The 27,863-nt window shown below is 39.0% G+C and overlaps 2 protein-coding genes across 2 annotated transcripts; one reads left to right on the forward strand and one right to left on the reverse strand.

Moving 5' to 3' along the window:
- Positions 1-5,748: 5,748 nt before the first annotated feature.
- Positions 5,749-8,824, reverse strand: LOC102799160 (E3 ubiquitin-protein ligase RNF19B-like). Its single transcript, XM_087838308.1, has 5 exons — positions 8,780-8,824; positions 8,016-8,043; positions 6,892-6,995; positions 6,314-6,484; positions 5,749-6,204 (listed from the first exon to the last, which is right to left on the reverse strand). The coding sequence occupies exons 1-5, from the start codon at positions 8,822-8,824 to the stop codon at positions 5,749-5,751; spliced, it is 804 nt and encodes a 267-aa protein (XP_087694434.1).
- Positions 8,825-12,300: 3,476 nt separating this feature from the next.
- On the forward strand, positions 12,301-15,436 carry LOC102795655 (ubiquitin-like). Its single transcript, XM_006810904.3, has 2 exons — positions 12,301-12,457; positions 13,330-15,436. Exons 1-2 carry the CDS (start codon positions 12,343-12,345, stop codon positions 13,668-13,670), a joined length of 456 nt encoding a protein of 151 aa, XP_006810967.3. The 5' UTR covers positions 12,301-12,342; the 3' UTR covers positions 13,671-15,436.
- The last annotated feature ends 12,427 nt before the right edge of the window (positions 15,437-27,863 follow it).

Here is a 27,863-nt window from a genome sequence, read left to right on the forward strand (position 1 = left end):
CCAAATTACAATTTACAGGGCAATTGGCCGCTGAAGTCTCCTCCTGAACGACAGGTGTCACCCATCAAACAATACTACATCTGATATAAGAAGAGAAGAAGTCAAAACCCGAACGCAAAGAAATCAGGAAGCCACGGTCGTACGTTCGTGTCTTCACGCAGTCGCCTCACTTTACAAACGCTGAGACCAGGGCAGAAACAGGAACTTGCGATATCGGATAAGATGTCAATTTGGCGTCAAAGTTGTTTGGTGGTGCGGTCAGAATAGTCATTTGTTCCTTTAGAGTGTTGTTTTAAACCTTTGGACGTTACGCCTTCGATCCCACCAATAATAACAGTAGAAGAGTATCGTCACTCATCTGATGTTAGACCCAAATCGTGAACAACAACCTGAAGGGCCATTACCAGTGTCCGCGCCAACAACTTTAGGAACACAGCCAGTGACACACAAGTCAGCACAAAATGGAGAGGAACTACCAAGTTATTGTTCTTGGACTCAGGTGTTACAAGGTGGAGGTCAACCTGTGCAGAACTGCAGAGCAGTTTAAGAACATGACAGTGCGACAGCTGAAGGAAAGATTACGGGAGAGTTTCCCGGAGATAGGTAGGTAAAACAACACTGGCCGAAACACGAGTAACGCGCTTTTTCCGACCTGATGGCAGAAGACAACAGATAGCAATGTACCGTCTGAAATGTAGTTTTATTGATGCATATTAACACTGTTTAAAGGTTTTCTGAAGAAAAAAAAAGAAGATACAAATTAAATTGTGTTGGGTCGAGACCAAGCTTTATTACATATGAAAACATTATAACACTTCTTTACAAGTTAACATTCTATATTTACACTAAACAAGGAAGCAGCAATAACGTGTTACTGTCAAATCTAAAGCTAAATTAGGTGCCATTGTGCAGCACAGTTTAATAGATCAACTGTTTGTCAATGAGAACAAAAAATTAACAGTACACAAAAAAACAAACAAAGAAGAAGATACTAAACATCTGGCTAAACACACTACATTACTCAAGTATGTGTACTTCATGATTACCATTAAGCTTTGTTTTTAGGTTAAGCTGTCATTAAATGTGTCTTCCACCATCAGTGATTTTAGAAAGCCTCCAATTACCAAACTTACACTCTTTAGGTAGTCTATAGCTGCAAAACTAAAACACTGAACATACTATTAAAAGTAACCCTGTGTGCGTGTGTGTGCGTGTGCGTGTGCGTGCGTGTGCGTGCGTGTGCGTGTGTGTGCGTGCGCAGGAGAGGAGAATCTGCGGCTGATATTCATAGATAGGAATCTGGATGAAGATGATGCCCTTCTGTCTGACTATGGAATCCAGCACATGTCTGTCATCCAAATAGTAATAAGGCTTTCTGGAGGAGGTGGACCTATTGATGAAAACAGTGGGATGGGGGACAAGACTGGCAAAAATCGAAGTATGGAATCTCTGAGGTTATCATTTTAATAACACAACTAGATGCTGTGCAGGTCCAACTGTAATAAATTTTTATTCAACTTCTGTTTTACTTTTTTACAATTATTTATGTGCCTGTTCTTGAAGTGGCAGGTAAAGTTTGCTCATCATATATAGGAAGATCTCTATTGAAAGGAGGCTTAGAAAATAGAATATGCTTTCTATGATGTTGAGGGTATGGATGTATTAAAAATCCAATTTTTGTGATTTTGTTTGTTGTTTGCTTCTTTGCCACAAAAACTAGTTAAACTTCCCCTCTTGAAGCTTAAAACAAGTTCACCACATGTGCACCATTTTAATTTATAGCAAGAATAAATTGTGTATTCCTCTATATTTTGTATAACATGTGTCTTACATTTTTGCAAACAACTGCAATAGAAACACGCCTGATTGTACAGGTGACGTGTGAATTCTTGCAAATGTGATAGAGATAGAAAGTGAAACTTGGTGTCAGTGGACCTGAAAAAGTTACTCAACACATATTAATCGTTGAACTTGTCAGATATTTTCAGCCTGACTCGCAGGATCAGAGACAAGTGTGTTTATGCTGTTGGCGTTTGTTTGGTGTGTATTTGTTTCCTGGAACAACAGGTTCTTTCAAAGCATTTATGACATGTTCTTTATTTGCTCAGGCTGAATAAGGAAAACATGATGTGAAGTGAAATTATTTGAAAACCTAAATGTCAAAGGCAAAGGTAAAAAAAAAAAATACATCTTACAAAATGTAATGTATCTGTTCTATGAACCTATAAACTCTCTCTTCTCCATACACCTAGTTTAAAGTTGTCTGTTGTTTGTACAAAGAACATTGGTTCATCTCTTGAGTTTAGTGCCTTCTTCATGCTTCAATGATTCAACGATGCCAGACCCCAGTCTCTCAATGCTCAGGTATTAGACTGAAAATGAAAAAGCAGCTGAAAAATAAATAAATAAATTTCAAAAACGTGACTTTTTAAAGCTTTAATACAGTGAGTGGTGAGTAACGCCTTCGCTATCCCCAGAGATTTTTGATTTCAAAAAGACCTTTCATCCAAAGATTATTCCACTTTGAAATGACTGGATTCTGTCCCATTTCAAAACTGCGTTGATGATCTTTGTACCAACGACAGAGCATAACAGAACTTGGAAAAATAAGAAGAGTTTAGGTGAAACTAAAAGTATCCTCAGCCCTCTGGCATCAGACTCTGATGTCTGCTGAGCGCAGACAACTTGTGTCAGTGTTGTTACCATTATTATTGACAGAGTCTAAAGGAGCACAGAAATTCTCATCCCAAAAAGCTAAAAATGGGGACGGGCCTTTCTGACCTTATATAAAATTTTCATGCCGACTAATCCTACGTATGAATTCATATTTTTTATATATTTATTCTTTATTTACTCGTTAAACCCCACGAGACTTCAGCTGATGGAATAAAAACATATAACTTTCTTTGAAATGTCAATTCAAATACCTCAATTATAATCCGTCACTTTCCCCCGTGTCTTGACGCTAGAATTGTCATATTGATAAGTTTGTTCACTTCCACAGTTGGTATTTTTTTGTTGATTTCTTTCCTGGCTTCAGATAGACTAAACATTATTATAGCAGCTCTTGCAGTCCTATTTAACCAAAGTCCTTAAAGTTTGCGAAATTCAATCCAAGTTTCAAGTTTTATTGTCATGTACAGATAAACAGTGTAGCCACATTTATCCATAATGAAATTCTTTGGCTTGTGCTCCTCACACATTAGAAAGTGTGCAGTTATATTAAGAAGAAAATAACAAGAAAATAGCAGTAATGAAAATAATAATAAAAACAAGTATTTAATATTTAGAGAATTTAAGACAAGTTGGTATTTACAGTTTGTGCAAAATAATAATAAAAAAAAGTCTTCTGCCAGAGGACTGTACGAGGCAGGATTTTCGTCTTATCCATGTAACTTCCAGGTTTATCCTGGGCTTAGGTTACCACTTGTTACCGGGGAACAATTGGCTCCTCAACAATAAATTGTAACTATTAATCCCAATTTTGCCAAATAAAAGGATCTGGGTTGCATCAGTCACATGGTTACCATTAACCAATACCATTAACCAATTCACAACTTTACAGTAATTTAGCATCAAGTCGGTGCATCACGTGACCTCCCTGGAGATTGATTGATTGATTTTTTTATAATTTTAATTGATAAATGATGCTTGAGTCTTTTCAGTTGTTCTGCAGAAATGTTCAGCCTTGCTTGACAGTCGGTGTGTATTCTTCACTTTTATCTTCTGTGTCTGTTTCAGATCAACAGCGGATATTTTTTTGAAGGAATTGAGCTGTTGGACAGTGGCACTCTCACGCATCCTATCGTTAGTTTTAAATCTTAGATGGGGGTAACCTGAACAAGATGTTGAAGGAAGAAGCAAGGGTCCCAAAAACCAAAGTATGAAAAACCTAGCTGACATGTAAATCCTTTCACAAACATTACAGAACAACATGTCAGTGGTCCAGGTGCCCAGTGACTCCTGAGCAAACTGGGAAGTCCCCCCAGTCATATCAGAGAGATTCTCTACAAGCTCCACTGAAGCTTGCTCAGCGGTGATGAGAGGAAAGCTTTCTAAGGCAGAGAACTGAGAGAATGTTTTCTACTCACCCCACAGAACTAAAGATGATGATGCTTTAAAGTCCCGTTTCCACAGATTTTGTCTTTATGATTTATTTTGATTAGTAGTTTGTATAAATCAGCTGTTGCTCTGCCACATAATGAAGAGCCAGTGAAACATTTGGTATCAGTAGCACTCAAACTCTTTAAATATCAAATGAACACTACTTCAGTTCATGACATCATGTTCATTTAGTAAAAGATTCAACTCAGCAAAAAGAAAAATGTCCTTGAGTTACTGACAGTTACAAAAAAGTGTGTCCTGCTCGTTTTATTTATATATAGTTGACATTTTTCTGTTTTGCTTCTACTCTGCTGTGAATCTCTCAAAGAAATCTAAAACAAAATATCGAGCATGAGAACCATAATATGTAATAAATGTTGGCTCTTTTCTCTGTGCCACACAGGGTTGGCTGGTTTTCTGGGAGTCACAAAATCACTCATGCGACAGTATACTGCCCTCCCTCATGTAAACCCCCTGAACACAAGTGATGGCAGAATACTTGTAGTTTAGGACTTGGAAAGTTCAAGGTTGTGATTGACGCAGTGGCAAGAGCAAATAACTAAATCCAAACTGACAGAGACTTTTTTTGGCACTGCCTAAAAACACAAGGTAACGTAGAACGAACTGACCCCCTCAGTGACATTGTTGTGTATTTTCCTCACTACGCAATGCATGCAAAACAAACTAAAAAAAAAAAAAAAAAAAAGGATACAAATAAGATCCAAAAACTTTTGCCAGTTTTTCTGCCAGAAAAACAGCTGCAAGAGAGACGGACCAGGGAAGTGAAAAAAGAGGTGAGGAAAGGAAGGTGATAAATTTGTCCAAAGGAGAAAAACCATCATGGGAAGAAGGTGTTAAGTGTAAAGACACAACAAGATTATATGATGGTGAACAAACCACAGAAGCAAAGTCAGGCAGTCTGGTGTTCTTTGTTCTAGGCTGGCTTGTTTAAGATCGGTTAGTTTCTTCTGAGAAAAAGTGATGTTATGAATATTTCTGTGCACAAGATTGGACAACAGAATTTACCAATTCAGAATCTCTATAATGGATAATTTTGTTGCCTCTATGAAATACAAGTGCTAACTTGTATAAATAATATCCAGTGATCCAGATTTTTACTCATCAATCACTAATATAATATAAAGCTCTCCTTTGATTTCTTTCTAATCAATCATTTTGTTTAATGCTTATAATTTAGGAGCTACTGATCCACTATGTGCATGTTGATACAAAACAGAAGAAATACAGCACTTTTTATAAGTTCTTTATTTTTCACATTGCGCTTAAACTACAGGCTAACATTTGGTCTCACAAGAAGACCTGATGCATGATGCTAAGATTTCATTTGTAATAAACTGAGTGCTGATAAAAATTTATTCATATTTCATATTCAAAGACATGTTTGAGTAAAAGATGTATAATGATCTCTCTGCACAGTTAGTGATTTACAGAAGAGAACAAACCGTCTCTTGTTGTGCAATTTAAAGTTCAGCCAGTAGGAGGCAGAGAAACAAAGGCTGACAAAATAGAGGTGTGTCTTTTGGATCTGAGTTACACAACATAGTTTTTTTTTTTATATCAACAATTGTTAAAACGTTTAAGGAAAATATAAACATTCTCTTAAATTGTTCATTTGTCTTGTTTTCATGTTTTCCTCCACACAGGGATGGAGGTCTGCCTTGGAGCGACCCCACTGGGGCAGATTTTATATGGTGAACTGGTCTGTGAACATTCACGCTTTAGTTTCAGGCAGACAAAACAGAACTCCATTTTGCAGCGAGGACAGTTGATATTTTTACAGCGTTTTCTGTTATGCTCCACCCTCATGCCACATGTAGGACAGAGTCTTATGGAGGGGCAGCTGGTGACGCCCTCCACCTCAGGCAGACTGATGGTTTTGCATGTCTGCAAAAGTTGCAGGTCCTTGTTCTCACAGCCGTCGTTATCACAGCGGTCAGATCGAAGGCCTGAACCCTTCCATGGTTTCAGACACTGCCAGCAGAACTGGTATTTCTTCTTCTGATCAGCTGTGCATACGACACACTGGACACACAGGTTGGACAGATTCTTCCACTCCACATCTGTTTTACCCCGTGGACACTGATGTGGGAAACAGTGTTTTAGAGAAAAGAAAGAGACCTCTAATTTAAACAATTTTATCAAAGTGAAATAAGCTGAAAGGTCACAATAATAACCATAAATCACTTACTGGCTGAACCTCACAGTGGTCTGCAAGAACCAGACGGGCCATGCTCTCTTCAAAGTGCTGCATTTCCTCCACAGTCAGATCAGCCAGTCTGCGCACCTCCTGGTACGACCACTCTGTATTACACTGTTTGGTGCCGTCCACTGAAGCTGGACATCTGAATTTGTAATTCCCCTGAAAACAACAACAACAAAAACTTGTATAATTAGAGAAATAACTAAATACATTTACTTAAAGTCCAAATCTGGAGTACTTCAGAGCTCTTATTTTCATTATAATAATACTTTGTTACATTTATCTGATAAGCCTCTAGTTATTTTCACAATAACATTTGGCAAACACTCAATGATAACCTTTATTCATGGAAACAAGTACCAGTAGCACCCTAGTCTTGAGCTTATAAAATAATATTTACAAAGCAGGGCCTTGACCTAAAAAGTAACATTTGTATAATAATTTTAGAAAGATTTCTTTAAACAGAGCTCAAACCTTAAACATAACTTTGTTGCACCACCGTTATCCAAATTGAACTTGAAACTTTATTTACAATTTTAAAAAAGGGCTACAAAGACAGGACATACCTCATCCAGCAGGGAGCGACACCAACGTGTCAGAGATTCAGGAGTAACAGCGTGGCCACAGGACATCTCTGCTCTGAGAGAGTCATCACCTGAGGAGGGAGTGAACAACAACAAATCAAACATGTTGTTAGTTTAGAGAGGAAACAAAGTCAAACTAGATTTGCATGTCAAGCTACCGCTCTACACATCCAAATCCAACAAATCTCACACAGAGTGCATCATGTAAGCTGCTTTCTATCCCCACTCCTCCTTTTATACGGTCTCTGACTTAATCACCATCATATCCAGTGATGGGAATAACGGCGTTACAAGTAACGGTGTTACTAACGGCGTTACTTTTTTCAGTAACGAGAAATCTAACTAATTACTATTCCTATCGTTACAACGCCGTTACAGTTACCAACAAGAACATGCGGTCCCTTACTATTTTTCAACAAACAGACGGTTAAAGCTGTGTTCTATGGAACGCCAGGGCTGCCATAATGAATTAATTAAATACACCATTAAATAATTAATTAAATGTGGCAATAATTGAATAAAATTGGAAATAATTAATTACATAAATATTTACGACACATGTAATTAATTAATTATTGACACATTTAATTAATTATTGACACATTTAATTAATTATTTATTTATTTCACATTTTAATTAATTATTTACACATTTAAATAATTATTTAATGGTGTATTTAATTAATTCATTTTGGCACAGTTAACTCCTTCAGGTCTCACCATGAAATAATTTTATCTGTCAGCCTCACCCATCAAACTAAGTGGGCGGGGTTAATGCTGCCATGCAGCTTCTCTTCAGCTTTGATTGGTTGCCGTGCAAAGTAAGGCAAGACAGGTCAATCCTAGATAATCAATAGCTTGCGTCGACTTGGTATCCCAGAATGCATTTCAAATCACAGGCAGCAATGGTGGTGGTGTAGTTTTAAGAATAGTGTTTTAGCCACAAATGTCTGGTCAGGTTATCAGCATAGAACATGTTTGCAAAAGTGCTCAGATGTTTTCAGAGATTTCACTAGCTCTGCTAACAGTCAGCTGACAGAGTGCACCGAGCTCACAGCCCCGGTGTTCCAGTTTAACTGTTTATTTTGTGTGTATTTGTTTGTTTTAGAGGGGCTACGTTAACCGGTTTGTTTAGATATTCCACTCTCCGTGTTCCACATGTTGCATTCGCAGATTCTCATTTTCACCCAACGATCGTCTCTTTCCGCCTGGTCTTGTGTCTCTGTGCTTCTGTAACATAAAGAACGAGCTGACGTGTTTCTCACGACACCAGTGATCAGCTCAACAGGCCCTATAGTTTTTCCCGAGCGCAGAGCTGCTGGATCTTGTTTCCCAACAGAGCACTTTATAGGCGAACCAGCTTTATCAGCGGCTGATGTCCAATCACCGGCACACAGCTTTTTTTTAGAGAGAGAGTTTTAGCTCTCAGTGTTAAACGCTGGACTAATTCACTCAGGTTTTGTCTGTCGGGTCACGTTTACTTCGCTGTTTTATTTACAATTGAGCAAATCGGTTTGGCTGAGGTTAAAGTTACGTTTCATAACTGCACAGTTTTACAGATGTTTAATGGTTCACTGGCACATGTGTTAGACTGAACCGTTCGCTTTTCTTTATCTGGTGTGTTTTGGATTTAACAGTGAATTTTGAGAGTAAACTGACTTTTAAAATGTTTTAAAGAAAGAGAAGAGAAGGCGCATTTCCACCGAGAGGAGCAGAGTTTGCAACAGCGTCATGAATTCATCATGAAGACTGCAACCTGGACAGAAATATTATATCATCTGTTTTTTTAATAGTTATTCAACTGTATTCTAAGCACCAGCTGTCTGTTAGAATTTTTAGAGTTTACTTAAATAAAAATAAATGAGGTTAACATATAATTTGTGATTTTTTTTCTCTTTTTTTTCTTTTTCGGTCATGTTATGTTTAACTGTCAAAGGCTTGTTACAAACTATGAAACACATCGTGCAGACTTCTGGATGTTTTGTTCTTTATGCTGTAGATTTTCAAGTCTCTGGAATAGTTGGCAGTATTAAGGATGCTTTTCTGTAAAATCATATTGATATGAGCCGTGACATATTCGTAGATGACCGTTAGATTAGTCAGCTGGGAAACTCTGTGTTAACTCAGAGAGCTGAAGATATCGTGGATATGCTGATCTTGCTCTGTGGTGTGCAGGTCCGTTTGCCCTCATGATTAATATTCACAATAAAAATATTAGCTGAACATCATGAAGTCTGTATGTGTTTCATAGTGTCGAACAACCTTTGTACAGTTAAAGCCAGCAGTTACTACATGACGGAAACACCAACGTTATTTCTTTTATGCGTTTATACGCAGGTCACACTGATGACTGAACAAAAACCCAAAGATCAGCTGTTAATCGAATTTATTTGCTCTCTCTCCTCCTTAAACATGTTTTTAATGTTAGTTATAATTCAGAATTGGCGACTGAAACACGCAGGACACATAAGAACATCAGGAAATAAAACCCCAATAAATATAACCTCAGTAAAATAAGTCAGTGTCAGCGGGGATTATTACAGCTGTGTACCGGGGCCTGCGCTTTGTCGGTGGTAATAACAGCTCGATTACTTGCGAGGCGAACGGGTCTATCCCACGCTTTGCCGTGAGACTGGGCAGACATCTCCGAAATCATCGAAGCACTTTTGCAAAGAGGCTCTATCTTGACAAACCGACCAGACACATGAAGATTAAACCACTACATTCTCGGCTAAAAAAATATTAAAACTGTATTTGGTGACACACACAAACAGGGTTTTTCAAAGTTCAGTTCTGTTAGTTTCCACATGCTGGTTGTTGTGTGCTAAAAACAATGGCCACCAGGCCAAAGCAATGGTTTTGACTTGATCAGCGTTAGCCCCGCCCCCTGAGTTTGATGGGTGAGGCTGACAGATAAAATTATTTCATGGTGAGACCTGAAGGAGTCAATTGTGCAATAATTAATTAAAATGTGAAATAAAGAAATAATTAATTAAATGTGTCATTAATTAATTAAATATGTCATTAATTAATTAAATGTGTCATTAATTAATTAAACGTGTCAATAATTAATTAATTACATGTGTCATAAATATTTATGTAATTAATGATTTTCCGATTTTAATTAATTATTGCCACATTTAATTAATTATTTAACTGCCTGTGGATTTTCTCTTGACATTTTTCATCGCTTTTCCAAAACCTGAGTTAAAGTTGGCTGTTCCGGTCCACACTGCTGACATTTTGTTTAGCCTAGCTACAGCAGCCTTCAGTTTCTCTTTTTTTAACTGGAGCTGCCAGTCTGACTGTCTAACCCTGTGCCTGTTTAGCGCGGGATGTCCCCCTAGTGGCCAATCTAAAAAACTACAACAAAAATGACAAGCCACCCTCTGATTAATGAAATAAGTTAGTATCGGTTCATGATATCGGTTAACTTTTACGAGTATGAGTACACACACATTTTACAGTATCGGCCCCGATACCCGATACCAGTATCGGTATCGGTGCATCCCTAGTGGTAATTTTGCATTTCTGAGAAGCTTGATGTCATGGTTAAGGCATTGTTCATCATTGTTACTGTGGCTTCAAACACCATCAGCAGATCTCAGACTTCCTTGTCTGCTGTGCAGATTGTGGGCCTGATGCTGAGGTTGGTCAGATCCTCTCTCTCTACATAGGTTTCAGAACCAGGACACTGTTGTGACAAACATTAAAGCTCAACATTTCAAATACACTAATGTCAAGAGTCAGAGCTTGCCTGATACCATCCTTATATCAGTGCAGTAAAACCACTGGAGTCAGGTTAGTGTGCCATGAATAATTACTGACGCTGCTTTGGACTTCTATGTAGCACAAACACCTTTGCAGTTTATTTTTATAATGTCCATGCTGAATGAACAATTTACTCCACTTTCCAAATCAAAAAAATGAATTGTGCTAAACATGTGTAAAATGTAAATAAAAAGCAATGCACCACTTTAAAAAATATTAAATAGGGCAAAGAAATTGAAATATATGGGCAAAGTTTGGATTTAATGCAAAAAAACCAAAATAGTGGAAACTTGTAATGCTTATAAGCCTAATTAGGTTTCTTAGTAATAGGGTGGCTCTGAGAAACAAACCAACATTTCTGAAAACATAAAAACAAAAACAGGAAATATAAGAAATGTAACTTTAAGGGGAAATAGGTAAATGTCCTTTGTTACAATATTATTCATATCAGCTTCTCCATTCTTTCGTTACACGGGTGGATATTGAAAGGGGTAATCAATCAGCAATTGATCTTACATTGGTTTAAAATCTCTGGCTGGTATTAGCAGCTGCAGAGTATACCAAGATAACACAGTAGGTAGTGACCACTATCCATTTTTTATCAGCATAGGAGCAGACACAGAGAAAACACAGATAAAAACAGAGGGTAAGTGGAAAATTGAAAAGGCAAACTAGGATAAGTTTTGGGTGCGGAGTGAGGGTAGCTTGAAAAAATCTGAATTTCAACAAACCAACAAATGAACTGAACTCATAAGTATAAGTGTAGTGGATGCAGCCAAAGAATCTATCCTGTAAAGTACTGGGAACAAAAAAGAAAATGTTAACACCATGGTGCACACAAGAATGTACATTAGCAATTAAACCACAGAACAAGTTTAAAAATGAAACAAACAGAGGTTAGAAGGATCATAAAGAAAGGTAAGAGTTATTGTTGGAGAAAATGCTGCGAATCACTGGGTAAAAATACACCACTGGACAGGGTTTGATGTACAAAAAATGTCTGGCAATTCAAAAGATTATTATTTTGCAACAATGATAGATAATGAAAATATTATAATAGACAAGTAAATCTGAATTATTAGAAAAACACTGACGTAAGTAAAGAACCTTAACAATAAAGAAACAAGAGAATGAGAAACAACATTACAGAGAAATATCCAAATAATTCAGGATGAAGACGACAGTGAGGACGTAATTAATATCAAGTTTTCTTTGTCAGAATGGAACAAGGCATTAAAGAAATCTGGAAAAACAACTCCGGCTGAGGATCAAATCTGTTATTGTATGCTGAACAATCTGAGTGATGCAATCAAGGAAATATTGATAGAGTTATATAACAATGGGAGGAAGGAAAACTACCTAATAAATGAGAAATATTGGTCAGGATTCTTCATAAGAACAAGAATAATTTAAAGATAAGTGAATTATTTCAAAGAAACTCAGGGGATATGGTTTTTGTTGACATTTTTAAATTTGTGAATTAAATTGGAATTTTAAAAAGAATATAATGGTGGTACTGTAGTTTCTGATCCATACGCCAATATAGAAGTTGGCGGTAATGCACCTAAGAGTTGCTTGACAACCATAAAAACAGTAGCAGAAGAAGAAGAAGATCGTTTTCCGTTAAGCTGTCAGCTCAGCGTTGGAAAGGAGCGCTGCGAAAATGCTTGTTGTAGTGAAAATGTTAACTGGAAGGTCAATAAATATCGAAGTGGAGCCATCTGATACAATTGAGAATTTAAAAGCTAAAATCCAGGACAAAGAGGGCATTCCTCCAGGTAGGTGTGGAATCACCGTCTTCCTTGATCACGACTAAAACGAGCACTACAGATTACTACATTACAGTTAACGCTAGACAGATTGTCACCTGCCCAGAACTACAGGTGTTACTTAATTTGTTTATTTCCAGAATTGCCTGCACTCACACTGTCTACTCATAAAAGTCATTTTGTAGCTTCAATAGGTTTCATGGTGCGTTTGCTTGCACTTTGTAAACTAAGAAATCTTTATCCCAGTAGTCAGGAAAGTTGTTAAAAGGACATTTTCTGATTTTCCTTTGTTAAAATAAATTCATCAGTTGCTTATTTCTTCTTCTCTACAAGCTGCATTTCTCTGTAGGGACATTTATATATTTCTACGAATTATAGAACCGTAGCCGAGTATAACCATACATAGAAGAGCTCCTCCTCCACACTGAAAGGAGCCAGTTGGGGTGGTTCAGACTTTTGACCACGATGCCTCCTGAGCGCCTCATATTTGAGGTGATTCGGTCATGTCTAGCTGAGAGGGGATACTGGAGAGATTCTGTCTATTGGCTGAAACAACAGAAGGTGGTGGCTGGGAGAGGGAGGTCTGGGCATCTTCCTGAACCTGGCTAAGATTTAAGCAATCTAATTTTACCCAAAGAAGTTTTCTCCTGGCAGACGATTGGCTGAAAGACATATGTTTACAGCAATTTAGCAAGAGCTGATATTTTCTCATCTGTTCAAGTCGGGGCATTAAATGGTTGTTTTTCTTTTTTGTTTCTTTTATTTAAATAATTAAAATAATTCTAAATGATGCTTGAATTTTTTCAGTTGTTATGCAGAAATGCTCAGTCTTGCTTTAAAGTCTGTGTATTCTTTACTTTTATTGTCTGTGTGTGTTTCAGATGTACAGCGGATTATTTTTGATCGACATCAGCTGGAGGACAATCGGACTCTCAAGGATTGTGGAATTCAACACAGTTTCACCGTACATTTAGTTTTAAGGCTTAGAGGGGGAGAACAACGTGAACAAGATGTTGAAGAAAATGTTGATGAAAGTATTGAAATTCATGACTATTCTGAGGAAGACAGTGAGGAAGACGAGGAAGACAGTGAGGAAGACGAGGAAGACAGTGAGGAAGACGAGGAAGACAGTGAGGAAGATGAGGGAGACAGTGAGGAAGATGATGGCACAGGAAGTAAGAATCCCAAAAACCAAAGTATGGAAAACCTAGTTTTCATGTAAATCCTTTCAAAAACACTCAGATCAACATGTCAGTGGCCCAAGCGCCCAGTGACTTCTGAGCAAAGTGGGAAGTCCCCCCAGTCATATCAGAGAGATTCTCTGCAAGATCCACTGAAGCTTGCTCAGCGGTGATGAGAGGAAAGCTTTCAAAGCCAGAGAGCTGAGAGAATGTTTTCTACTCACCCCACGGAACTGAAAATGATGATGCATTAATGCCCCATTTCAACAGATTTGGTCTTTGCGATTTATTATGATCAGTAGTTTTTATAAATCAGCTGTTGCTCTGCCACAACTGGTTCAGCCAGGCAGATGACACACATATGAAGAGCCAGATGGACACTACTTCAATTAATGACATCGTGTTCAGTCAGTAAATGATTCAGCAAAATGGAAATGTCCTTGGGTTACTGACAGTTTCTTGAATCTTGAATTTGTTATTACTTTGTGTTATGTGAACTTTTCAGAGATAAGAATTACTACTATAAGCTTTATTTTTGGATAAACACCCTGTTCTCAAGGAGATAATAATCAGCAGATTTTGGATGGATACCAAAAAATCTGTTACATTTGATGAATTGTTTGTTTGAGGATGAGCTCAACAAACTGAAGTGAATATTAACCAGCACATTTCATTATCTTTGTTCTATTTAAAGGAGCATGTTTGTTATATTGTTATGGCCCTAGCAGGCCCGCCTCCTGAGGTTGCCCTTGGGTGGGTGTGTCCTCCTGTCTATCATGCCTTAGGTGCCACCTTATTTTTTTCTTTTTTTTGTACAGCTGACTCCCATCAGCAATTAGAAGTATTTAAGGCCAGAGAAAAGTGAGCTCTAGAGCCAGAGAGCCATGTTAGTGGTTGCAGCTAGTGAGCTGTGTTTTGTGATTGTTCAGAGGAGAGAAGTGTGTCGCACGGGGTAATCCACGGTAGCTTGTTAATGGAGATTTGCCGTGTTGTGGCGTTAACGTCATTTCAACGAGATTAACACTGACAGCACTAGTGGGAACACAACGAATATGACTGCACATTTACTCCGACATCATCCTAGTGCAAAGACAAGTGGAAGCAGACAAAAACGACAAGCACGCATGCTACAAACTTTACCCGAGTCATTTAGACAGCCGTTAGCACATGATTCTCTTTATGGGGACCTGATATGTTTAATATGCTGCTGAGAATATAGCCCAGAAGAAGCGTATAGTATAGCTTTTATTTTGGAAAGATCATTTATTTCTGTAATAAACTCTTTTCCAAAGATGATTTCTCTATCAGATAGATTTTTTTATTTTTATTTTGTTGTTTCAGCAACATTAAATTTAAAAACTGTACTTTTGAGTTAAAATATATTTATAATTTTAATAAATGACAAATTAAAAAGGCATGAACATTTTTTTTTGTATCGAAAAAATATCGAACCGTGGCATCAAAGTATCGAACCGAACCGTGAATTTTGTGTATCGTTGCACCCCTAGTATGTATAGATGAAAACACTGTTTGTTTGACATTTGCTGGAATAATTTGTATTTGTCAATACTATTATCATATTTTGTTCCTTTTTTGAAAATCAATAGTTAAATATACATCCTTACAAAATCAATGTTGTATTCTGTCATCAGTGTTTATTGATGCTACAACATCTCTTGAAATCTCATGGATTTTTTTTCTTTTTTTTTTTTTAACCTTTTTTCTTTCAATAACTGTGATTATTTTGAATATATTTTGTGTGCGTTATTACGAGTTGAATTTCATTAAATAAATCTTTTTTGTGTATTCCAAACTGACTGAGATTTTTTTTGGCAGTGCCTAAAAAAACAAGGAAACGAAAAACGACCTGACACCCTCAGTGACATCATTGTTTATTTTCCTCACTATGCTATGGATGCAAAACAAACTTAAAAAAAAAAAAAAGGAAAGAAACAACATCGCAAAAAATTTGCCAGTTTTTCTGGCAAAATAATGGCTGCAAGAGAGACGGACCAGGGAAGTGAAAAAAAGAGGAGAGGAAAGGAAGGTGATAAATTTGTCCAAAGGAGAAATACCATTATGGGATGAAAGTGTAAAAACAAGAAGATTATATGATGGTGAAAAAAACACAGCAAAGTCAGGCAGTCTGGTGTTCTTTGTTCTTGTCTGGCTTGTTTAAGATCGGTTAGTTTCTTCTGAGAAAAAGTGATGTTATGAATATTTCTGTGCACACGATTTGACAGCAGAATTTACAAATTCAGAATCTCTATAATGGACGATTTTGTTGCCTCTATGAAATACAAGTGCTAACTTGTATAAATAATATTCAGTGATCCTGATTTTTACTTATCAAATCACTAATATAATACAACGCTCTCCTTTGATTTCTTTCTAATCAATCTGACATTTTGTTTAATGCTTAGAAATTAGGAGCTACTGAGCTATGGAGGACCACAAGAGCCACGCGCATCGAAATAAAAAATCCTGTGCTTAATTAATGAATTGTAGAATAAAATCTGCATTTGTCAATTCATTTTTGAATTCCAATTTAATAAACTGATTTTTAAAATGCTTTTTAAGTCTTCATTTAAAAAAACCTTTTTCGAATTGCACTTTAATAAACTTCATTTCAAAAATCTTTTTCGAATTGCACTTTAATGAACTTCATTTCAAAAACCTTTTTCGAATTGCACTTTAATAAACTGCATTTCAAAATCCATTTCCCTTTCCTGTTCGCTCAGGGATTAACATGTGGATTAGCATTTGGATTAGCAGTTGGATTAACAACTTAATTTTAAAAATCCTGCTGCTATTCAAATTAGCCACACCGTGGGATGTAAGGAGCTCTCTGATTGGTTGGTCAGACACAGGCTGTTTGCCTGCTCAAACTATTAGAACCAGCACTGAGGCCTGTTACATTTATACAGTGTTAGAGCAACGGCTGCAGCCTACAGCCTTTAAACTAGCGATTAAAATGCTGACAGTAAACTCGTCAGTCCAGATGTTACCACATTACTTTGTGATACTTGTGAGTTAAAACAACTGAGACAGGCTGATTAAAATAACAGCTTTCAGTTGTCTCATTTAGCATATAAAGACTGGAGATCACACTACTGATTTCAGCTCATTTAATATGTGAGTGCACAGATTCATTCTCAACTGGACATAAACGATGATCAAAGGTTGTATATATGATGAATTCATCAAATCCCAGCCTCTAACACAGTGCGCTGAATCTTAGCTTTGAATGTCCAGTATATGCTAATCAGTGCAATCTAAGCATTCACTGAACCTACAGTATCTACACCTGTGTGGCAAATGTGTGGTAAAGCTACAGATAATGAAATGTAATTATTAATACAATATACATCATGAGAAACGAAAGCTGAAATTGATTCAGTTTAGTACTTTTCTCTGTATGCTCTGTGATTATAAAGGCCTTAAATTCTGTGATATATACTGTAAATGATTTTCACAGAGGTCTTAAAGTACTTAAATCACTGCTGATAGTCTGGTTGTTTATATTTTCACATTTTTGTGTCTGTAGGGCTGTTTGATGACAATTTGGACTCCTCTGGGAGATGAGGACACACCCACACCTGGGGTCCGTTCTTCGTACCTCGCTTACTACATCCAAGATCAAATGACACATCCAACATCAAATCATCGCGCCAACTTTGAGCTCGCTATTCCGGTTCTCCGAACACACCTGTTGTTGACGAGTAGTACAGCTGGATGAAGTAATGTGAGATCACTGGGTGGCTTAAAAGGGGCTACGCATCGATAGTAGAAACATTGATCGGCAACCCTTTGATTGGTCGGCAAAAATGTCGAAGGAGCGCGCTCAGTATTTTTCGGCAGCAGAGCAAGAACTCTTGATTGAGGGATTTCAGGAGTTTCAGAGTTTAATTAAAACGCAAGGGAACACTGCAAAGGCTGCAAAAGCAAGGAGAGAGGGCTGGCAGAGAGTTGCTGACAAATTAAACTCGTAAGTAATTTATTATATTATATTACATTATATCATATTATATTATATTATATCATATTATATTATATTACATTATATCCTCTTTCACATTAGTGCCACAACAAGACTCACTAGAACATGGGAACAAGTAAAAGTGAAATATAAGGGCAGCTCTTCCTTAGACCAGCAGCCGGGGTGCAGTAGCAGCAGCACCTTCATAACTGGTAAATGACCTCATAATTCTATTTGTACAATGTAAAATATTTGGTTGTTGCCTTAATTAAAATGCTTTTTGTACTTTGACATTTATTGACATTGTGGGTTTTTTTGTGTGTAGTTTTACATAACACTCCATCACTTTTACCTGTTCCCATGCAAGGGGTGACTGAAGCATGCACAGTAAGTTGGGATATATATATATATATATATATCTTTTTTTTTTTAATTATTTAGACCAATAGGCTGTACCACATCCCTTTGTAACACCATTTTGTTTCCATTGCACAGGACAGTGAAGCAACCCTGTCAGATGACTGTGGTTTGGAGGAAGTCCCTGTAAGTGCATGCATAATTTGGCCTGAATATGTATCTACTTGTGTACTTCTATGTGTTTCTGACTGCAGTATGATTTGCAGGCAAAGAGGCTGGCAGAGAGGCCTGATACAGAGGTGGGCAGTCTTGTAATTAATTTTACTTCCTATATGACATGTATTGACCGTTAAATGTTGTCTCTACAATTAAAACAGGGTGACATTCGTTTGCTCTATAAGAGAAGTCTCCAGCAAAAATTGGAGTATACTGAGCTAAAGAAACAAAAGCTTCTAGGTGAAATCGAACTTCAAGCTCTAATGAGGCAAAAAGTTCAACTAGAAATCGAGTTGCTTCAAAAGGAACTTCAGAGTAAGTAAAAATACACTTTCATACAGAGCACTATTGATGACCTTGCGTGATACAGTATATGATTTTTTTCCTGGCAAATGATGACTGGCTTTTTTTTGATGAGACAGAAAAAGATGCTCAAATAAATTTCAATGAAAAATATGTTTTGTCATGTTTTTAATATTCGAAATTGTGTTGCACAATTCTGTCCCGTGCAGCTCTGCCACTAGGTTGGTCCAAGTGCACTGGCTGGAGGTCATCATCAGGCTGCACCTCCACCACAGGAGTCCTCTCCTTTCTGATGGTGGCAATGTTGTGCAGTACGACACATGCAACAATAATGTCACATGCCCTGTCAGGTGCAACCCTCAGACTTTTCAGACACTGAAATCTTCCCTTTATTTGCCCAAAGGTCATTTCAATGCGTGCCCTTGTCCTGGCTAGAGCTGCATTGTAGCGGGTTTGTGGCCCAGGGTTGGGGTCAGGGAACAGTGTCATGAAGTACTGCCTGCATGCATAACCCCTGTCTCCAAGGAGAATCCCATCGTAGGCCCCTGTGTAATGGAGAAATGCTGTTATGTTAGGCCCAAAATAAGTATGAAATATCAAAATAAGTCTCTTTTTCTTACCACGCTCAAATAATGTGTATAACCTTGACTCTCTGAAAATTCTTGAGTCATGCACTGATCCGGGCCATTTAGCTTCCACATTTGTGATATGGCACATAGAGTCACACACCATCTAAGAGATTTCATTATATGTGAACACACTCCTTTTCATTATATATTACCATCTAAAATATAAAATTTATTACTCACCTGCACATTTATACTGTGAACCCCCTTTCAATTGACAAAATCCCCTTCATTGGGGCCTGGGGGGGCCTTGATCGCACTGTGTGTGCAGTCTATGGTACCAATCACATTAGGGAAGCCTGCGGACAATCGAGCTATAGTTACAGACATAGGTCATGATTGCATCACATTCATTATCGAATTTAATGTACCTGCAATAGAAAAAAAGCCCTGTTTGACAACCTGTGGTCTTAAGTGGCTTGGAAAAACCACAAACACACCCAGGAAATGCTTGAGTGCCAGGTATACTTTGTGAATGGAACGGCAGACAGCACTTTTGCCAATGTTCTCTGCGTCTCCAACAGCGTACAGAAACGTGCCACTCGCAAAGAAATGCAAGGCAATGCACAACTTACTAACTTACTTAGCGAGGTACGAAGAACGGACCCCTGTTCCATACTGCAGCCATTGATGGTGTTATGGCTCTGAGTCAGCTTTGGGCCATCAGACACACACACTGGAAAACCAGCACCTGGACTTCATGCAGGAGAGACGGCCTCAGTGATGATGGACTCTGCATCCTCTACTTTACCTCCTAATCTCTTTCTCTTTAACACACAATTAAAATCTTAGTGAGGAAGTCTCTAACTTGTACACATTTGTACTTTTACTTGTTTTATGAGTTATTTTTAAGAAGAGTAAAGTTATTCACAAAGTTTTTATTCTTCTGTATTTATTGTTTTGTATCATGTACCCTAGTCATGCTGAACTATACAGACCTGGTGAATTGGAGAAAAAAAATCATATATGAATGAATCATTCAGCTTCAGCAGTATTTCTATTCATCTTATGAATTCAAGTCTAATGTCAATTCACTGTTTGAGTTCAGTCTTGGTCTTAAACTCCAGAGAATACCACCTGGTTCAACAATCTTTTCATCTGATTATTGGGAAAACAGTTTTCTTCTGAGAGATGCTGCTAGAGCTGAAATAGAGCCCAAAGAAACAACAAAGTTTAGTCCCTCTGGATTTTCCATGGAAAATTGTTTTATCACTCACTCAGGTGACTTCTCCAGTGTCATGGATGAGTGATGAATGTATCTCCCACTGGAAACCATTGTGTCCAGTTAAAGTCAATCGACTTTTTCAAGGAGAGTTGTTAGATGCTGTGCTCATGAGGACAATGGGTTTTAAACTTGCAGCACAACACAAAGCTGAAATACTGGATCAACGATCAAAACACATTGAGCAGAATTAAGTCAAAATGTAATATCCTCATATGATGACACATCACACATGATCCAGCATTGTTCTAAGAATGCAAACTTTCTTATTGGAAGTTTCCACAGCTGCCAGGAAGGGACAGATTTCTGGCTGGTCTTAATGAGTGGTCGTTGCTCTCTCGTTTTCTCTGGAATTACTGCACAGAGGATGTAACACCCATGATAAGCACTGAGGTGTGTGTCCTTGTCAGGAATCAGCCGTCCTCAGCTTCCAGGTAAGGAAAAGTGGAACCAGAAGATATTCAAATGCATCTCTCCACAGCTGCCGATGAATTCTACAAAAAACAAAGTTTGTTAAAAACATTTGCAGGTGAATCACCACTGATTTATCACTGACATCCATTTACTCAAAAATTACTGACAAGTGGATAACTAGAATATATAGTTTATAATTTCAACAATGTACTGTAAAAATGGAACTTTATATGACAAATGTGTGGTGCTTGTGGAATTTTTAACAAGGACCCTACAAAACTTTACAGTACTCATGCTGCCACACTTCTGATGGCTAGGTGTACAGTTCCTGCTTTAAATGCATTCACTTTTAAAATTAAGAAATCTAAGTGATAAGAGGCCAGAAATGTTTGAACTTGCTTATGAATGTAAATCACTGAGGCCGTCTCTCCTGCATGAAGTCCAGGTGCTGGTTTTCCAGTGTGTGCGTCTGATGGCCCAAAGCTGACTCAGAGCCGTAACACCATCAATGGCTGCAGTATGGAACAGGTGTGGGTGTGTCCTCATCTCCCAGAGAAGTCCAAATTGTTATCAAACAGCCCTACAGACACAAAAATGTGAAAATATAAACAACCAGACTATCAGCAGTGATTTAAGTACTTTAAGACCTCTGTGAAAATCATTTACAGTATATATCACAGAATTTAAGGCCTTTATAATCACAGAGCATACAGAGAAAAGTACTAAACTGTGGTAACATCTGGACTGACGAGTTTACTGTCAGCATTTTAATCGCTAGTTTAAAGGCTGTAGGCTGCAGCCGTTGCTCTAACACTGTATAAATGTAACAGGCCTCAGTGCTGGTTCTTAGTGATGTGCGACACCACTGATTTCCTTTCCGATCCGATACCAAGTAAAATTCAGGGTGGTATCGACGATACTGATCCGATACAGATACTTTGTACAAAAGCTTATTTTATTTATTGTATCTTTTATTGTATCTCAAATTATAGCGTCATAATGATTACAGGACATCAGATTACTTGTTCTTATCACTTAATAATGCAGAATTCATCATATAGAAATAAAAAAACTGAAGTTGTGCGCTATTTGAATACCTTGCCTGTCTGCAGCACTAAGGGACTCCGTGAGAGACGCCTGTCTCGCCCTAGCATCACCTATCCCACTCCTCCTCTTCAGTTCACCTCAACATATGCTTGTCATATTTTGTGATATGATTCTGTGATATGACAGGTGTTTGACAAGGTTAGTGGTGTTGCCACAACACCTCGCTTTCTTCTTTCTTTAGCAAACCATGTCTCGGCTGTTTGTGGATGTAAACCACGTCTAACAACTCCAATTACGCTCAGCCATTGTTGTGAGTGCACACGCCAAGGGGCTGCCACACATTTATACAGCCATATTTCGCACATGACTATGAAAGGCGGAAGAGGAAGTAGTTCCTTCCAATGTAGATGTTCCAAATGATATAGGTTCTTTCCACTGTGTTTCTGTTAATAATAAACTACAAATTTACCCTAAATTACTAAAATATCGATATTTTAATGTGAGAATCGATTCTAGAACATAAATGACTGGTATCGGAGGAATCGATATTTCAGTATCGATCCGCACATCACTACTGGTTCTAATAGTTTGAGCTGCTTCCAGCTTTATTTGTGAAGAGCACAGCAGCTTACAAAACACGTAGCTAGCTCGTACAGCTGCGACGTAAAACTTTCATAAGCTAAGATGACCTTAAAATAACGGGGCTACGTGTGGTGATGCTAGCGTTAGCCACGTTAGCACGTTACCTTCACAGGTGGTCAGGCTTTGTAAACAGGCACTCAGTCAGAGGTTGGGCTCTCCGTTTCGCTGCAGGGTCCTTTCATTCTTCACATATCCGTGTCGAGCCGAGTGTAAATCCCGAGGCCGAACGGCCTTTGTACAAGCACACAGGCTTCTTAGCAGGGCGAAGCTATGAGCTAGAAAAATCCAGGCTGGCAAACAGCCTGTGTCTGACCAACCAATCAGAGAGCTCCTTACATCCCACAGTGTGGCTAATTTGAATAGCAGCAGGATTTTTAAAATTAAGTTGTTAATCCAACTGCTAATCCAAATGCTAATCCACATGTTAATCCCTGAGCGAACAGGAAAGGGAAATGGATTTTGAAATGCAGTTTATTAAAGTGCAATTCCAAAAAGGTTTTTGAAATGAAGTTCATTAAAGTGCAATTCGAAAAAGGTTTTTGAAATGAAGTTCATTAAAGTGCAATTCGAAAATGTTTTTTGAAATGAAGACTTAAAAGGATTTTAAAAAATCTGTTTATTAAATGCAGATTTTATTCTACAATTCATTAATTAAGCACAGGATTTTTTATTTCGATGCACGTGGCTCTTGTGGTCCTCCATAATTTGCTTGCTATTGAGTGGAATAAGTATTTGACCGACCAGTAAGATTTCCAGCGCCTCCAGACAGATGTGGCATATAGCTCATTATGAGTATAAAGGCCCACAGAATCATTGTTTGTTGTTCCAGGTTTGCAGGCACATGTGCAGTCCTGTCTTAAGTTTGCCAGTGAACATCTAAATGATTCAGAGAAGGATTGGGGGAATGTGCGGTTTTCCAGTGAAAACAAAATCATATCTGTCATATCAACAAGACACGCTTTGGATATAAAGAAATCCTGAGTGTGACCCCAAGAACAACACGTCAAGCAGGCAGGTGGAAACATTATGCTTTGGGATATTTTTCCCTAAGGGTACAGGACAACTTTGCTGCACCAACGGTCGAGGTCATATACTGTACACGAACCCTTCATCTAGCCAGAACACTGAAGTCTTGGACAGGTCTTGCAGAATCACACTGACCCAAAACATACCACCAATTCAACAAAGGAGTGGCTAAAGTAGAAGCACATTAAGGTCTGATTGTAATCTGATTACATTTCATGTTGAGATTCACTAACAGATTGAGGTTTGGTCATTAAATTATGTTAAATAGCACATATAAATGTAAAAATCAATTCAGATACTTACCTTCAACATTTTCATAGATGACTGTACAGGACGCTAAAAATAAATAAAATCTCATCAGACATTATACAGCTAATAAAATCAACATGAAATTAAACTTTTTTAAGACATTTTTTTAGATGAAACAATGATCACAACATTGGTGTGCTTATATTTGTCAAACAGGCTCTAAACACAATAACTAAAACAACTGTAACACATTTTGCTTAAACAATCACAAAATATCACAAGTCACATTTTCATTAATCACTGCCATTCAAACAATGTCAGACGTGTACTTACAGAAAAAGTCCATCATGCAGAGCAAAGAGTGCCACATCATCACATTCAGCCTGCTGCACTCTGATCCTCAGATAAATCAAAGAGTTCTACTTTACAGGAAAAGAGAAGTACAACAAGAGTTTTTCTACAGGTGTCTGTTGTGTTGGGCTCTTGAATAAAACTACCCGCTCAAGCGATAACGTGGAGCAACAACCATCTTTATTTTAGCTTACTCTCGTGCTAATCACATACCACCATTTCCTGACTAGATGGTAAGTACTGCCGCCTAGTGGCGCATGATGTACATCAATATAGATTACACCACATCCCCCTTACTGAAGTTAGGCTGGTACATTCTTTTGCTCTTCAAACAAAACATAACTGCATAATATTTTTTTTTCAATACAGACATACCCCCGCATTTCAGGAAACATAAACTTGGTATTTTCATAAACACTTTCTTTTCTCTTGTAACATATGTCCAACCATTTTACCTTTTAAACATGCTATTCTCAAAACCACAACTTAGCATTTGAAATACAACTTTCCCCTTTCCAAACAATTAGCTTCACAGATCAAGTCTTTTCGGTTTAATCACTTCCCTACCAGACCGGGTTCTAACCACACCTGGTGTATGTGGTGCGCTTGGCTCAGAAACAGTCTCTGTAGGAGTGGACTGGATCTGTTTTGCTTCGGTTTGAGTCTCTGTTTGCAGGATCGGCACAAGATGACTGCGGTTCCTTCTGATTGTCCCTTGGGGTCCACTGATGATGTATGATCGCGGAGTTGGGTGGACTGATGTCACTGTGCCCTGTGCTTTTGCATCCGTGATCCAGACTGGTTGCCCTGGCAACAATTTATCCAGTTCTCTTGTTCTATGTCTTTTGTTAAAACATTCGGTTTGTCTCAGCCTTTTCTCTCTCTCTGCACGACAAATCTGCTGAAAATCAGGCAGACAGGGCTGTAAGGTTTCAGGAAGCATTGGCAAGGTAGTACGAAGCCTGCGCCCCATGAGAAGTTGAGCCGGGCTGTAGCCATTCGCCAGTGCTGTTGTTCTGTATGCCAGCAATGCCTTGTATGGATCGCTAGCTTTTTTGAGGAGATTCTTGATGGTCTGGACGCCCCTCTCCGCCTCGCCGTTGCTCTGTGGGTACCTGGGACTACTGGTGACATGCTCAAAACAGTAGTCCTTTGCAAAGTCTCTCATTTCTTGACATGCAAATTGTGGGCCATTATCGGTAATCAATGCTTCAGGTATGCCATGGCGTGCAAACATTGACTTTAAATGCACAATCACATTGGCTGAGCGAGTTGGGCTGAGTTGAGCAATCTCTACATATCTCGAGAAATAATCTACTACCAACAGATAGTTTTTGTCTTTTAGTGTGAACAAATCAGCTCCTAAATTCTGCCATGGCCTCTCAGGTAAATGTGTGGGCATAAGAGGTTCCCTCGCGTTAACTCTCTCCTGTATGCACAACCTGCACTTAAGGACAAGTTCACTGATCTGATTACTTAAGCCTGGCCACCACACTGCTTGTCGGGCACGTTCTCTACACTTAACTACCCCTTGGTGTCCCTCGTGTATTTTGTCCAAAACTGCATTTCGCATGTTTGCAGGTATGACCAACCTCGCGCCTCGCAGCAGTAGTCCATTGTGTACACTCAGAACTGCTCTTTCGGACCAGTAGTGTTTTACCACTCCCTGCAGCTGGTTCCTGTCCGGCCAGCCCTCTGCACAGAACTTCATGACTTGGGAACAGACGCTGTCAGACTGTAGCTGCTCACGGAGATCTGTAAGGTATTTGCTGCTAGTAGGAAGGCCCTCCAGCACCGCGTCAACGTAAATATCGGTGTCCTCCATAAGATCATTGTCTCTGGGCATCACGCTGCCTGCCAGCGGTGACCGTGACAGCGTGTCGGCTGTGGTGAGGCTTTTGCCTGGAATGTGCCTTATAGTGTAAGAATACCTCATTAGGCGCATGCGGAATCTCTGTATCCGTGGTGGAAGCAAATCCAAGGCTTGTTCTCCAAGTAGGCTCACAAGTGGCTTATGGTCAGTCTCAAGCTCAAAGTGCAGCCCTAGAATAAAGTCACTGAATCTTTCACAGGCCCAGGTGAGCGCCAGTGCTTCTTTTTCCAGCTGAGCATAGCGCTGCTCTGTGGCTGTCAATGATCGTGAGGCATACGCGACTGGTGACCACACGTCATTGTCTTTCTGTAGTAAAACTGCCCCCAACCCGTATGAAGAGGCATCAGCTGAGATCTTTTGTGGTTTGTTTGGGTCGTAAAGCTGCAGTACTGGAGCGGATGACAGTTCTTCTTTTAAACTGCTAAACGCGTTTTGTTGCTCATGCCCCCAGTACCACATGTTTTTAGTTGAAAGCAAGTCTCTCAGTGGTTTGTCTTTTTCGGAGAGGTTTGGGATGAATTTTCCCAGCTGATTCACCATTCCTAAGAAGCTCCTAAGCTCACTCACGGTGCTTGGCTCTTTCATATTCTGCACCGCACTAGTTTTGTCAGGGTCAGGACTCATGCCTTCAGATGACACAATGAATCCTAAGAATTTCACTGCTCTTTTGCCAAACTCACATTTTGACATGTTCAGGGTGACGCCCGCCTTCTCTGCACGGTCGAGGACAGCATGGAGTCTCATGTCGTGCTCCTCTCTCGTGGATCCCCAGACCAGGATGTCGTCCATGTGGCACACGACTCCCGCGAGGCCAGCTGTTACTTCCGTCACCATCATGTTTTGGAAATGCTCTGGTGCACTGGAAATACCAAATGGCAAACGATTGAAATGGTACCTACCAAATGGCGTAATAAATGTGGTGAGGAGAGCAGATTCTTTGGACAGCGGTATTTGCCAAAAGCCCATGTTAGCATCGAGCTTGGAGAAATACTGCGCACCTGTGAGCATGCCTAGTGTTTGGTCTACAGAGGGAAGGATATATCTTTCACGACACACTGACTCATTTAATGGTGTCATGTCCACACAGATACGGACTTTCTCTTTGTCCTTTTTGGGGGCTACGACCATGCCGCAACACCAGTCTGTGGGCTCTTCCACACGACTGATTACTCCCAACTGTTCCATCCTCTCCAGCTCTGTTTTGACTTTGCCCAGTAGTGGCAGTGGAACACGCCTTGGCACTTTCAGTGAATAAGGTTTAGCGTCAGGCTTCAGCTTAATCGTGTATGGTTTTTGAACAAGCCCAAGCCCATCACATAGTTTGGGGTACGCTTTCTTCACTGTCTCAAGGTCAACATTGTCCATTCGGGCAATTAGTTTCAGTCTCACAGAAGCTGTCCTGCTTAAGAGAGCTACACGCAGATTTCTGACTACATAGATTGTCTCTGTAGTGCTCCTGTCACTGTAGGAAATGTCTTCCTTTGTGGACCCAAGTACGGTCAGTGCTGCACCTCCTGGTCCATACAGTGGCTTTTCAGCTTTTTGCAAATGTTCATTTGGCTGCTTAATGTTTTTGAATGTCTCCTCTGAGATAGCTGTGACATCTGCCCCCGAGTCTAATTTAAATGTCATGCTTTTGCCTCTCACGCAGATGTTAGCAAGCCACGGGTCTTCTCCTGAATCCAGTTCACCTAGGAAAAGTCCATCTGCACTGTCTGCCACCTCATGCACAGTTGTAGACCTACAAACTCTCCCGTAGTGTCCACGTTTCCCACAGTTGTGGCATTCTGCATTTTTAGCTGGGCACTGTGCTGCTGGGTGCATCGGTGCTTTTCCACATTTAGAACATGTTTTTTTCTCGTTTTGTCGTTTGTGGTTTTTGTGGCTTGAACTGCTTTTGCTCTCTGCTTCTGAATTTATTTGGCTGTG

This window comes from Neolamprologus brichardi, chromosome 3 (genome assembly GCF_056152115.1).
Source record: "Neolamprologus brichardi isolate AB-2024 chromosome 3, ASM5615211v1, whole genome shotgun sequence".
NCBI classification, from domain to species: domain Eukaryota; kingdom Metazoa; phylum Chordata; class Actinopteri; order Cichliformes; family Cichlidae; genus Neolamprologus; species Neolamprologus brichardi.

What these genes read in the sequence shown, in the direction of transcription:
- LOC102799160 (XM_087838308.1), bottom strand. Translation starts at nt 8,824, where the DNA reads ATGACCGAAAAAGAAAAAAAAGAGAAAAAAAATCACAAATTATAT. An exon ending in ACCGGTTAACGTAGCCCCTC is followed by an intron (nt 6,996 to 8,015) that starts TAAAACAAACAA and finishes ATTTGTTGTTGT; the next exon opens with TCACTCCCTCCTCAGGTGAT. An exon ending in GTCGCTCCCTGCTGGATGAG is followed by an intron (nt 6,485 to 6,891) that starts GTATGTCCTGTC and finishes TGTTGTTTTCAG; the next exon opens with GGGAATTACAAATTCAGATG.
- LOC102795655 (XM_006810904.3), top strand. Translation starts at nt 12,343, where the DNA reads ATGCTTGTTGTAGTGAAAATGTTAACTGGAAGGTCAATAAATATCGAA. An exon ending in CAAAGAGGGCATTCCTCCAG is followed by an intron (nt 12,458 to 13,329) that starts GTAGGTGTGGAA and finishes TGTGTGTTTCAG; the next exon opens with ATGTACAGCGGATTATTTTT.